At 39.3% G+C, this 14,102-nt stretch overlaps 1 protein-coding gene across 1 annotated transcript in view; it reads left to right on the top strand.

The window, feature by feature from the left end:
- The first annotated feature begins 375 nt into the window (after window positions 1-375).
- Window positions 376-14,102, top strand: part of Hmgcll1 (3-hydroxymethyl-3-methylglutaryl-CoA lyase like 1) — a 119,954-nt gene continuing 106,227 nt past the window's right edge. Inside the window, exon 1 of the mRNA XM_028864950.2 lies at window positions 376-571. Within this exon, the coding sequence (XP_028720783.1) occupies window positions 464-571 (108 nt within the window). The 5' untranslated portion in view covers window positions 376-463. The remainder of the gene's footprint in view (window positions 572-14,102) is intronic.

Raw genomic sequence — 14,102 nt, 5'->3', positions numbered from 1 at the left:
TTATATAGCAAAGCGCCTCAGCAATTTTAAATAGAGTTTTGACACAAGACCTCAAACGAATTCGGAGGGACAACCGTCCAGGCTTGTAGTTGGGAATGAAACAATGTCTGTACAGAGCCCTGTGCTCTTTCCTCTCAGAGGCCCCTGTCTTTCCCCACAGCTCTGATTCAGGCATTAGTAGGTGGGTGGGCACCTGCAGACAGTCAACCCTGACAGATCCACATTCGGGGTGGGGCGGGGGTGCCACCCTGCCTCACTTTACTGTTTCCATCCGGGTTCTGGGTCTCAGCGCTGGACTCAGGTGCCAGCTGCACCCCTGCCTGGGCGTTGCCCGGGAAGCGCGCCGCCGCAGTGCAGCTCGGACCCTGTGCGGGCACCCGCGGGACGCGCTCCCGGCTGGCTCCTACGCCTTCCCGGCTCAGGCCTTGCGATCTAACACCGCCCGCGGTACCCAGGCTGCGGCATGGGGAATCTACCATCTGCTGCCAAGCACTGCCTCAGCTACCAGCAGCTTCTCCGCGAGCATCTGTGGAGCGGAGAGTCAGTGGCAGGGGCCCTGGACCCGGCGCAGGTACCACCTCGCGGCCTAGGGCGCCCCCACCCTCCCGCACAGCCTCTTCCCCCATCAACCTCACCCTCATCCCTTTGTGTCAGCTCTGTATGCCAGGGCCGGGTCTGCAGCAGTTCTGTGTCAGTGTGCGGCTCTGTAGCTGAAAAGCCTTTTCATCCTCTCTGCTGTGAACCAATAGACCTGTCCTTGCAGGCCTAGCAATTTCCCTACGCTGGACCATTTATTTGCAGGTGGCCTACAGGAGTGATCATGTCTGTGTGTTTTCCTTGGAAGGGATGCATTATCTACTGCAATTTAGATCCAGAGGCGTTCTCTCAAGGACAGTGCCTTTGTTCTCACTCTTCTTCCTTGTAACGTGTAACAGACTACAAGCATGTCACCTTGTGGGTTAGAAAAAGGAATGAAGCCAATACACACTAGGAAGACATACTACTATTTAGAAATCACGTGTCAGGTCAGAGCGTTGACTATCCCTAATGTCTTTTTGCATTAACAAAATTAAACTTGAATAAAACCATTGCACAATAAAATTATTCCTGCATTTTCCCAAGAACTATAATCATTCTAAATGCTGAAACCTGTTATGAGTCAAGGACTCCGCGAGGCCTTGGCTATTAGCCTTTTTAATTATAGGTGCCTGTTCACCTCGTAAACAAGGTAGCTTATTTTAGTATTTTAGTGGGCTAGTCTAGTTTTGCTATGTGACGTTACACCAACTGTTCTAAAAGTAGTTATACATTTTCTTATGGTGCAGTCTCGGTCCAGTGTTCCAACAGGTGAAATTGAAACCTTGGATCCACAAGTAGGACTCAGCATTTATGGGCTGATTTATAGATAGTTTGTGCCTCCTTAATTAGAATTGGCCAGGGCTATTTGCAAGTCCTAGGATCAGTTTGGTGTCCATCAACAGATGAACAGATACAATACAGAAGACACGGCATATCACACAATAAGTTATGATTCAGAAAGAAGAACAAAATCAAGTTCTTTGCCAGGTAGGTGCCTGGAACAGAAAGTCACCACGTCTCGTGAAATGAGCCAGAGCCTGAAAAGACTAGCATTGCATGTTTTCTATGTCAATGAGGGCAGAAAAGAAACAATGAAACAAACGAAGAAACAATGAAAATAGAGATGGGGAGAAATGAAGAGGCTCAGGAGGAAGAGGAGGGTTAGGCGAGGGTCATGAGGCAGTACATACAATCACAGTGTATAAGACACACACAGGGAGGTGCCACGATGAAATCCTTTATTTTCTACGAGCAATACGTACTGATAAAAAGGCACAAAAGGATTGACCTGGGTCCTCTGATGAAACCCGAAGGTGAGAGTGGTGAAGCGGAAAGTCGTGCTCCATCTCCTGCCGTGTCCTCACGGGTAATTCCCATGTATTCTGCTGTGAACTTCCTAGCATGCAGTCAGTTGGTCTTACACAATCAAGAATCCCTAACATTTATGTTTCAGGATGAAATCGCGTGATTTTTATTGCTTAGGTGATCATTATAGTTGTACGGATGCTCCAGTGTTTTGATTTGTACGTTGTGGGCTTTGTGCATGGTGATTAACAGCAGGCTGATAGGTAATGGTGTCCACTTTATCTGTTAAGATGAAGATATAGAGAAAATGGAAATTACTAGGATTATTGATGAGGCAATCAAAAGACACGACTTTTAGACTCTTATGTGCTTTTTGGAAGACTCTCTTTTAACACCTGCCAACTCTTCTGCGTGTGATGCTCCCATTTGTTCCCTAAATACACCTTACAAACCACTTCTTTGGTCCAGCTCTTTGTTCCCTGTGACCTTGCCAGTCTGTCTGGGCCATCACGTCCGTCTGTCCTACAGCTTATCTCCTCTCATGGTCCTGGTTATGATTTGTGTCCCAGTTCTTGGTTTTTATATTTTCAACTTTCTTCTGAGCTTCAGTCTGCACTTAGATATCTCAACAGGAATTGATAATCAACATTTCCTACTTGCATTCATGTTCTCTCTTCCTGTGCTGGCTAGTTTTCTGTGGAAAACCATCCTTGAGTTTTCATACATTCTGGGGGTCATTTGGGAAGAGGGACCCTCAGTTAAGAAAATGCCCCCATCAGTCCTGTGGAAAGGACTGTAGTGATTATCTTTTGATTTATAATTGATGAGTGATGGTGATTATCTTTTGATTTATGATTGATGAGTGATGGTGATTATATTTTGATTTATGATTGATGGCTCAGGTCACTGTAGGCAGTACCACCCCTGAGTGGGTGGTCTTGGGTGCTACAAGAAAGTAGTCTGAGCAAGCCATGAAAGTCAAGCCAGTAGACAGCGGTTGTCCATCGTCTCTGCATTAGTTCCTGATTCCTGGTTCCTCCTTTGGTTTCTGCCTTGACTTCCTTCAGTAATGGACTGTGATATGGAACTGTAAGCTAAAATAAATCTTATGGTGTTTTATCATAACCATCAAAACCCTTACTAATACACTTTCCAACCATGGGCTTTCCCCAGGATTTCCTGTTGCAAAGAATCTGCTCACAATTTGTTTCTTTCTACAAAGTCAAAACCAGAAGGCTTCTTTTTCTCTGTCTCTATCACTTTCAAAGAATTATAGAATCCTGGAATTCCATTCTTGAATTCCTTTCAAATGTATCTATTTTCCAACTTCAACACTACAATTCTAAAACAGCTTTATGTGACCTCCATACGATGAGACTGTTGTCTTACCCTTGTTACTTTCATTTTCCTCTCCAACCCACTGTCTCGATAGTCAAGAAGCTCTGTATTTCAAGTAAAATCATGCCATTACTCTGTTTCGTAACCTTATGTGAATTCCATTGTTTGTAGAAATGGACAAACAATTGGGTCTTTGAAGCCTCCAGTAGTCCTTCCAGTAGTCCTTCATTCATCTCATCTTAAACTATTCCCTTTTATTCTTGTCATTTTTTTTTTTTGCCACAGTGGCCTTTTTTGAATTCTCTATAAATCATGTTCCCTTTGCTTGTTTCATTCCTCTACTAGAAGATATTTCTCAGTTAGCTTTTATTCAGTCTTCAGTGTTCAATGTGAGTGCCACTTTCTCAGGAACCCCTTCCCATTAGCCTTGTTTATGATTTTACTGTAGCGTGAACTATTTTATATAATATGGGTTATCCATTTATTTGGTGATTATTTGGAATATAACTCTTTGCCATATATTAAGCCCATTAAGACCAGGAAACAACCCATCATTGGACTTACCACAACTGAAAAAATGACTCGTTAGTTCTGATGATCAATTTGTACTTCTTAAACAAATGAATGACTGTACATCTTTACAGAGGACAAGCCAAGTGTCACATACTTGGGAAAAATCTTTCTACAGCAATGATTGGCACATTAGTATGTAATACGTAATTGTGAAATTAGTACAAAATTAATGATAACAAGCCCATGTTATCATTCGGGTCTTGCCTTAGTACCAGTGGATGGGTGTTGTTATGGTTTGTGACTTGTCTTTTTATTACATAGACCTCAGCCAGGATTTGATGGTGAAGAAAGGATGAAAATGAAATTTGAATGCTGTAAATAAACCACAAGGAATTTTACCTCTTATTTGTTGTTGAATTTGGTAGATAAGATGATATACAGGGCTGGATGATGTGTTATGAGATAATTTGGCTCAGTTGGGATTGTTGGATTGTTAGAAACTTCAGAATGTGAAAGAATGCCATGCTTGCTAACAGCAGGCTAGAAAACAGGGTATTTTTCTCTTTTCAACATTTGCCCATTCCCAAAGTATCACAGCTGGCTGTGCATCTTACGATTTGACTTTGCACATAGACTAGCTTGCCTTCACCCTAAGATTTCATTGTACACATTCAATATAAAATATCCTGATGAACTAGAGGTGACCTCTTAAAAACAATCAAACTAGTAAAGTTAGGTGCTCACCTCTCTCTAATTTAAAACCCTATGTATGGCCAGGCAGTGGTGGCACACGCTTTTAATCCCAGCACTTCGGAGGCAGAGCCAGGAGGATCTCTGAGAGTTCGAGGCCAGCCTGGTCTACAGAGTGAGATCCAGGACAGGAAACAAAACTACACTGAGAAACCCTGTCTTGAAAAACAAAACAAAACAAACAAACAAACAAACAAAAACCCCAACTCTATGTATGCTATTTCTGCTTAAATTTAGTGGAAGAATCATCTGAACTCTATACATTTTATTTGTGACTGTGCAGCTTTAGTGTACTTACTAAAGAACTTGAGAGGACTGGAGACGAAGTTTTAGAAAAAGAAACAACTTTACTGCTTTCTGTTTATTTTATGTTCTTTGGTGACTTGTTCCCTTTTGTTCCTTCATTTTTGCTTTGTTTTGGAATAACATATTTTTAATTTCCCTGCTGAATTAACATGTCAGTTATAGGCTTTTTTTTTTTTTTTACAATTATGTTCATAGTTGTTAGCTATAATCTGTCAACATCTAACCTTGACTTACTAAAATAGAATATGATTGCTATTAAAACGTTTAAACTGAAGCTATCACACGACCCACTGCTGCCCTTTGGCTTTGGATACTTCTTGTTATATGGATTTATTCTCCACATGGGATATTTATAAACCGTATTTACTCAGCCCCTGTTAATTTATATTTGTGCATGTATTTCCCCTTTCCCTTGCTCACCATTCATTCATTCATTTCCAGTCTTACACTGGGGACTGCTTTTCTTCAGCTTGGAGTATTCACTTCAGTCCACTGACTGAAAACCTGCCGGCAAGTGAGACGGATTAGTGGGCAAAAGCAATTGCAACAAAGCCTGATGATCTTACTTTGGTCCTGAGACCCATCTAGTATACAGAGAGAACCAAGTCCCACAAGTTGTCCTCTGACCTCTACACACACACACACACACACACACACACACACACACAAAACCCATAAACACTAAATAAATAAGTAAATGAACAAATAGATAACTATAATTTTAAAAAAAAACAACAGCCTGGTAGCTCAGGTACTGGGGAGGCTGAGGAAGGAGGCAGCTTAGTGAGACAATGGGAAACTCAATGAAATACTCTCACAAAATAAAATGTTAGAGTGGTTGAGAATACGGAATGATTAGAGTCTAGCATGCACAAGTCTCTGAGTTCAGTCCTTAGTACCACACAAAAATGTGTTTGCTAGTTTTTGTAGACCAGGCAATGTGTGTGTATAATAGAATAGATGCAAATGAATATTAATATAAGCATATATCACACAAATAATTTAAATTAATAAATAATAAGTAAATAATTTAAATACATCGCAGCCATACAAATGCAGCTTTTTTAGCAGTTACAATGAAAAGCTTTACAAGCAATATCAGCTATTTATCTTTTGTCTGATAATAATGCATTTTTCACTCTCTTTTTGATTTCTAGTCACATACATTGACACTATTTTCATTTGTCTAGTTAGTGGTGTATGGCAATTCTGATAACCAGATACTTATGTACAGTTTACATTTCTTTCTGTAATTTTATTCTTTTCTTCCCATGTTCAGTATGTATATTTTCTTCTTATATTCCTTTGCGCCAGTTCCTTCTTCAACTTTGTCTAACTTATTGGATTCTATAATTTTAGGTTTCACAATTTTATTTGTGCATGCATGTATGTATGTATGTTGTGTGTGTGTGTGTGTGTGTGTGTGTGTATGTGTGTGTGAAGTGTTTGAATGTGTGTATGCCCATGTGTATGCAGGTACATGTGCATGTGTGCGCATGTGTTTGGGGGCCAGAGGTTGACATCAAGTGTCTTCCTTTGTCTCTCTCTACCTTATACATTGAGGCAGGTATCTCACTTAAAACTAAAGCTTACTGATACTGCTAATTTTGCTAGTTTGTTCTAGACATCCTTTGTCTCTGAGTATTAGGATTACAGGTGAGCCTCATACTCATCTGGCATTTATGCTGGTGATGGGAACCTGAGCTCTGGTCCTTATGCTTGGGCAGTATGATGGTTAGCTTTAATCATCACCTTGACACCACTTAGAATTACCTGGGAAGAGAATCTTAATGAGGGCTTGCCTGTATTGGTTTAGCGTGTGAGTATGTCCTTGAGGTACTGTCTTTAATAATTAATTGATATAGAAGACCCAGCCTGCTATGGGCAGCACCATTCCTTAGAAAGGAGATCCTGGACTATGTAAGTAGAGAAATGGAGCTGAGCACAAGCGAGCAAGTTGCACAAATGCATTTGGTTGTCTCCGTCCTTGACTATGGCTGTGGTGAAAGCTCCTGCCACAGTGGCTTCTCTGCTATGATTGAACTCTTACTTGGAACTGTGAGCTGATATTAACCCCTTTCTCCTCTTCAGTTATCTTTTCCAGATATTTTACCAGTGCAACAGGAGTGAAACAAGGACAGGTACAAGCCCCAAGCTAATGTTTCCTCTCCATAGTCTCAGTTTTATAATCCTTTAAAGGCAATAAAGATGGCTTTAAACTATTTTGATCAACAGGTTGTAGAGGAAAAGTTCTGCAAGTCCCTTCTTGGTTTCCTCTAAGATTTGGTGTCACCGGGCAGTGGTGGTGCATGCCTTTAATCCCAGCACTTGGGAGGCAGAGCCAGGCGGATCTCTGTGAGTTTGAGGCCAGCCTGGTCTACAGAGTGAGATCCAGGATAGGCACCAAAATTGCACAGAGAAACCCTGTCTCGAAAAACCAAAACAAAACAACAAAAAAAAAAAACCAACTAACCAAATAAACAAACAAAGTTTTGGTATCTAGTTACATACACCTTGTTCCTTTCTCATCTCTGAAAAAAAAAAATTAACCAACAGCCACTTGTGTTTCAATAAGTGATAAATCGTTCTTTCCTTTCTCATGTAAAGAAATGTGATGATCTTTAGACAGCTACTTATAGGAAAAAGAAAAAAAAAAAACACAACCCAGGCAGCCCCAGTATGTTCACTGTAGCTTTTAGAGTTTTGAGTTAAAATATGTCTTTTGTGATTTTTAAAACTAGATTTTAGGCTTGTCCACTGTCTTATTATGAATATTTATATCTCAAATATTTATGGATTGCTTTGAATTCTATATCTGATCATTTTAATATGCATATTTGTACTAAATTTGTTTCATATATTTGCCCTCCTTGTATGACTACTAAATTCAGATTGAATATTAGATACAGTAGGAAAAATTATAGATATAGTTTGAGTCTGCATATTATTACTCCTTTCAAGGAGGGATTGGTCTCTTGTTTTTGGTAATGGTACATTAAACTGATCAGGTGTTTAGTCAACATGATACTCAGTCTACTTTGTTGGAGAAGGCTTAGCCTTTTGTCTTCATTCATAGTTCGATTTTGTAAACTTTTACACTATGACAACTACTACAACTAGTCTCAGCTCTTTATTGAGCCCTGATCTCAAGAAACTGCTTGTATATGGTGTTTTGATTCAGTATATAGTACTAAAGTTGGGGTAAACACATGAATGAATAAATAAATAAATAAATAATAAATAAATAAATAAATAAGTCAAACACTTTATTTCATTACGATGAAAACCTTTGAAATAATTTCTTCTAATTTTGTAAAACACACATTTTATTGTTATTTATCTTCACCCTACTGTACAATCACACACCAGGACTTCATACGATGCAGCCAATGTATTTCATTGATCAACCTTTAAAATACATTTTTATTTTGACTTTTTCCACTCTTGATCTAGTCTACCTCTCTCTTGCTCTCTCTTGACTCTTATCACATAATTGGTTTCTTCTTTTAAATATATGAGCATGATCATATCTCTTTACACATGTATGTGGTATGCTAGCAAAAGAAAGTTTCTACTTTTATATTCTGCATTTATCTGTTATTTTGATATAAATCTCTTAAAATCCAATACCCTGATTAATCACTATCTTTAGATGAGTTTAAAGTTTGATTGTGTTTGATTTGACTATTGTTAGAGCTATCCTACTTTGCCATATCTATCAGTCTATTGTCTTCACCACTCCAAAATTCTTATCTTTAACCATGTTCATGTGCTTTAAGGGATTATTTTATATTTAAATAAATACTATTGCTTAGAAAAAAATGTATCTCTAATTAAGAATTTGCTCACATTAAAAGTTGCTTCATTCTTTTGTTTTAAGGCTGAGAGTTTGAACTATCACCTCCTAGTAAAGATAAATGATCAGATACTTTTTATTTAAACTTTTTGAGCATTTCATACGTGAGTACTATATTTATATCAATTTTATTCCTCTATCTCCTCCTAAAACTCCTGTCTCCCTGACTCCCTCTAAAGTTTATGACATCCTTCTCTTTAATCATTATTGTTACATATATATATATATATATATATATATATATATATATATATATATGCAAATACAACCTACTGAGTCCATTTAATGTTGCCCTTATGTATATGTTTATGGCTGACCACTTGGGATAGGATAACCTATCAGGTCACTTGTTCCTGGGGAAGTTGAGTCTCTCTCATAACAGCCATTAATCTCCTGTAGGTCTTCATCTAGGAGTAGGGATTTGATGTCCCTCATTCATGTTGGTGTCAATTGGTATCGCCATAGTGCTGGCTTTATTTAGGGGACTATATTGTTGAGCTTACATGGGTACAGCTTCTCTGTTGTATTAGAAGGTACTATCTCATAGCAGATATCCTGGTCCTCTGGCTCTTAAAATTTTCTGGCCCCTCTTCTGCAATGTTCCCTGAACCTTGGGTGTAGGGTTTGTATTGTAAATGATATATCAATAGGAGATGGGCAGCCCAGTATCAATATTCTCTGCATTTTGACCAGTTGTGGTTTTCTGACATGGTCTCTGTGCAAAAAGATGCTTCCTTGATGAGATCTGGAAAGGGGGTAGTAGGATACAGATGCTATGAAAGGGGCAGTGGGAAAAAACAGAAGACATCATAATTTAGACACAAAACTTAGAGAAGATGAGCTGGATCTGGCTCAAATGCTTCACTCCTGAGGACTAGTTCTCACAGTATCTGAAGGTGCTATGCACGCAAGCCACCAAAGGAGAAAGCAATCAATAGCCTATCCAACTGTGAAGCCTATGGACCACAACAATGGGTGACAGCTATCCTCAAGAGTTCAATAGTGATATATCTTAGGGGCAACCAACAGCTCTCTTAGGAAGGAATTCATGCCTCTTCTGTAAACTTAGCCAATACCCATTTGCTGGTAAGGTCCTGGATCCTAGAGGGGAACTTACTACTGCCACTGTTCTAAACCAGTATAACTTCTAAGTGTGCTCTAAATATTTATCCTTAAACTCACAGAAGAATGTTTCTCTATTTTTACACTATAACTTTCCAAATAACTTTAGGTCAAATCTGACCACATTTGGATTCCTGACTAGGTATGACTGGCATGCATATGCAGAAACAAGGACAGAATCCCAGTCCACATCTTAGTTCCTATCCATTAGGAAGCGTGCCTCTTGGTATTTTATAAAAATGTGTAATCATTTTGTATCCTTGTGGTTGGTTGTTTTTTCATTCTACTCTTTTGAAGGCCACCACCCAGCTCCCAAATAAATACATAGAGTCTTATTCTTACTTAGCAATGCCCGGCTTTAGCTTGGCTTATTTCTAGCCAGTTTTTATTAAATTATCCCATCTACCATTTGCCTCTGGGGTTTTATCTTTCTCTTCCTTCTGTATGTCTTACTTTTGCTCTTACTTCAAGGCTGACTGTGTGACTGTGTGGCTGGCCCCTTGCTTCCTGTTCTCCTTGTTCTCTGGCTTCTTGACCTCTCCTCCCAGAATTTTCTTCCTCTTTATCCTCTCTGCCTGCCAGCCACACCTATCCTTTCCTGCCAAGCTTTTGGCCATTCAGCTCTTTCTTAGACCAATTAGGTGTTTTAGACAGGCAAAGTACCACAGCTTCACAGAGTTAAACAAATGAAACATAAAAGAATGCAATACATTTTTGCATCATTAAACTAGTGTCCCACAGCATAAAATAAATGTAACACATCTTAAAATAATACTCTACAACATAGCTTCATCTTCTTTAATCAAACTTCATTATTTTGTATGGACTTCCTGCTTCAAGCACTTTTTATAGCTGTATTGCTACCACTGTTGGAGGCTAAGTATGTTCCAGGTGTTAATCTGATTGCTTATTTAATCGTCACAGTAGTCTGTTTTATGGATTTCATGAGTATGGCACACAACGGTCAAATAACTCCCTCATAGCCAGCGTCTAGCAAACAGCAGAGTTAGGTTGGGAAACTCAGGAAGTTCTACTTCCAAAACATTGAGTGTGTACTCCTGTTTCCATTGTCGTCGTGAGAGGAATCAGTTGTGGAGTTTATTGAATCTGCCCGAAGCGGAAGCTCTGACTCAGCAGCTGGCAGTTGGCTCCCACTGTCTTTGTTTTCCCTTCACCCTGTCTTGGTGAGCCCGTGCTGATCGGAGCTGCCACTGTCTACCAACCATAGTCAACCTGGGCTCCTACTCTGCTTCCTCTCAGTGTCTTTCCTCAGCTCTTGGCTCCTGCTCATGGGGGTTCAAGTTGGGGAGAGACGGCTGTGAATTCTGACTTCCCTTCTGCCCTCCCTGAGGTCGAGAGAATTCAGTCTGGAATAGAATTGCATTGGACACAAAAGGAAAAACAACTTGCTTTCCAATAAATTTCCTGTTCCCTTCAATCTTCAATACTTTCTGTCCTTGGATTTCTGTTGGCTCCTGGATTCCTTGCTTTGTCTGATTCCAGCTGGCTTTCACATCCTTCCTTCCCCCTACGATGTGAGCTGTGATCTTGGTTTTTCTTTTTTTCATTAGCTTCAAGCTCCTCCAAGTCTTCTGGCTTTCTGGTTATTCACTCTGTGCTCTAACTTTCTCTGGCCCTTTCTTTCTTCTCTGTTTTCCACCCCATTATACACTTAGCTTTTAGTTTTGTGTCTTTTTATTTTTCCCAGTCAACTAGGAGGCCAGACATCACGGACCCCGAAACGTCGTGGGTCACTTTCAGGGGACATGTGGTGTTGGAGAGACAGAATCAGATCATGTATTTGGATTATTTTAACTGGATTCTGGATTTGAAAGTTTTTGTCAAGCCTGGTTAAAGTCCTAAAAACAAAAGCAGCTTTTAGAATTCTGGTTTCCTACTAGTAGCCTGGCAATTACTAATCTATGTGATTGAGATAAATTGCTGCCTAGCTGAGAAAATTTAATCTCTGGAAATATTTGATTGTGCTACACTTAAACATGTAGATAAAAAGAGAATACCTTTATACACATTTACCTCCTCACTGTCTTAGGCATCAAATTACCTCCTTGCTCAGGAAGGTTTGTTTTGGGGATCCTTGGTGAGTAATGGTGTGGAAATAGTATGATGAGCTTGTTCAAAATGTTTCTATTTTTCAACAATGTAGGGCAGAGTAGTCATAATCCTTTAGCTGGCAGGAAATTGTCATTAAGGCATCAGAAGCTTGCCATCTTTCCAGGGGACACTCTTCCTTTTCCCGAATAATCAGAATTCAGTCCTAAATTAATACTCAAGAGTTTTTTTTTTAATTTCTTCTGTTATAATTAACCTTTTGTATAATTCATTTCATATGTTCTTACAGAAACATTGATTAGTGAATCTTATCCCCAAAACATTTATTTCAAAATAAGACTTCAGTTGAAAATAATTCTACATAAAGACTTTTAAAATTGTCCAGTTCTATGAAGGTTTGTGTTTTAATTTATTCACAATTTCACAATGAATGTTGATATCAAGTATTCAGATGCATTCAATAGATGAATAAACTTAAAAGGCTTGTGTGTAGCTCAATGTTGAGCACTTGTCTAATATGTGAAAGCTCCAACTTTAATTCCCTGTATTAAAAAAGGAATTTAAAAGCTGTTCTATCATTTCTGCATAGTCATAGAGGGGTCAGATCTGTGAATTCTTTTTTCTTTTTTAATTTAAAACTCTTTTTTATACAATATGTTTTAATCATATTCTTTTCTTTCCCAAATGCCTCCAAGATCCTCCCTAACTCCCTACCCACCCAATTCCACATCAAATTCTCATATTCTCTCTCTCTCTCACAAACACACACACACACACACACACACACACACACACACACACACACACACCAAAACAAACAGCAGAAGAAGGAGGAGGAGGAGGAGAACGAAAGAAAGAGAGAGAGAGAAAGAAAGAAAGAAGAGAAGGAAGGAAGGAAGGAAAAAGGAAGGAAAGTAGGGTCTGTTTTGTATCCTGGGCATGGGGTCCACCCTGGAGTGTGGTTGATAGACACAGTGACATTCCACTGGAGAAAACTAATTTTCTTTTTTTCAGCAGACATCAATTGCAAATAGCTTCTTGCTTATGGGCGGAACTTTGTGTCCACTTCCCCTTCTTAGGTCAGTTTTGAACTTGTGCTTGCTGTCACAGTCTCTGTGAGTTCATATGTATTTCAGTCCTGAAGTGTCTAGAAGATGATATTTCCTTGGAGTTCTCCATCACCTCTGACTCCTACAATCTTTCTGTCTACTCTTCCACTTGGATCCCTGAGCCTTGAGAGCAGACGTTTGATAAAAGACGTCCCATTTAGGGCTGGTATGCCAAAGTCTTTCACTCTTTACCCATTGTACAGTTTTGGGCAACACTGAAAACAGAAGGTTCTTTGATGGGAGTTGAGTGATTCACCAATCGATGGGTGTAGTAATATGTCATTAGGAGTCATTTTACTGTTATATTTCTTTAGCAGAATAATAGTAGGAGGTTTTCCCCCAGGCCCTTACCATCTCTTGTCTCTACCATTTTAGCAGTGTCAGGAATGTATTTCAGCTTGTGGAGCAGGCCTTGAATCCAGCCATAAAGTGGTTGGTTACTTCTGTATCATTTGTGCCGCTATTGCACAAGTATATTTTGTAGTTAGGTCATATGTGTGTTTCAGTCCAAATAACCACAGAGGTAAGCTACCTAGTAGGAGACCAGAAAGTGGGATCTTCCAAGGAAGGGGAAATAGAATAGCACATAATAAAGAGATGAAGGGAAACTAGAATAGGGTAAGGGAGGGAATGTGGAGAGGGACAACTAACATTTAAAATCTGGGAGTTCTAATCACTATTTTCATTGAAGGAACTGCTGCTTCTTTTCCTGTTTTAGAATGATCCACTTCTCTCATAATTGCAGTGTTGTGAGCAGAAAGAAGAAAGAAGGAGGTCTGTCTCTCTGATATAGCATGGTGAAGACCATTTAAGGGAAGAGGAACAAAGATTTATGGGAAATTAAACCACTAGATCTTCTGTCCTAAGATTCCATCTTTAAAGGTTTACTTTTATTTTAAATTTATATATGAGTGGTTTGCCTGCCTGCATGTATGTATGTATATCATGTACATGCCCCCAGAAGCCAGAATAAGGTGTGAAATCCTCCACAAACTAGATTGACAAACTGTTGTGAGCTACCATGTGCATGCTGGGAACTGAACCTCGATCCTCTGCAAGAGCAGCCAGTTCTTTTAGTGGATTTCTCTAGCTCTCCAAGTTCTGCTTTTTATTTAAGTCATTGTTTCCCAAATATTTCTTGCAATTAAAGGTTT

This window comes from Peromyscus leucopus, chromosome 14 (genome assembly GCF_004664715.2).
Source record: "Peromyscus leucopus breed LL Stock chromosome 14, UCI_PerLeu_2.1, whole genome shotgun sequence".
In the NCBI taxonomy this organism is placed as follows: Eukaryota; Metazoa; Chordata; class Mammalia; order Rodentia; family Cricetidae; genus Peromyscus; species Peromyscus leucopus.
This window is presented reverse-complemented; position numbering and strand designations above follow the sequence as displayed.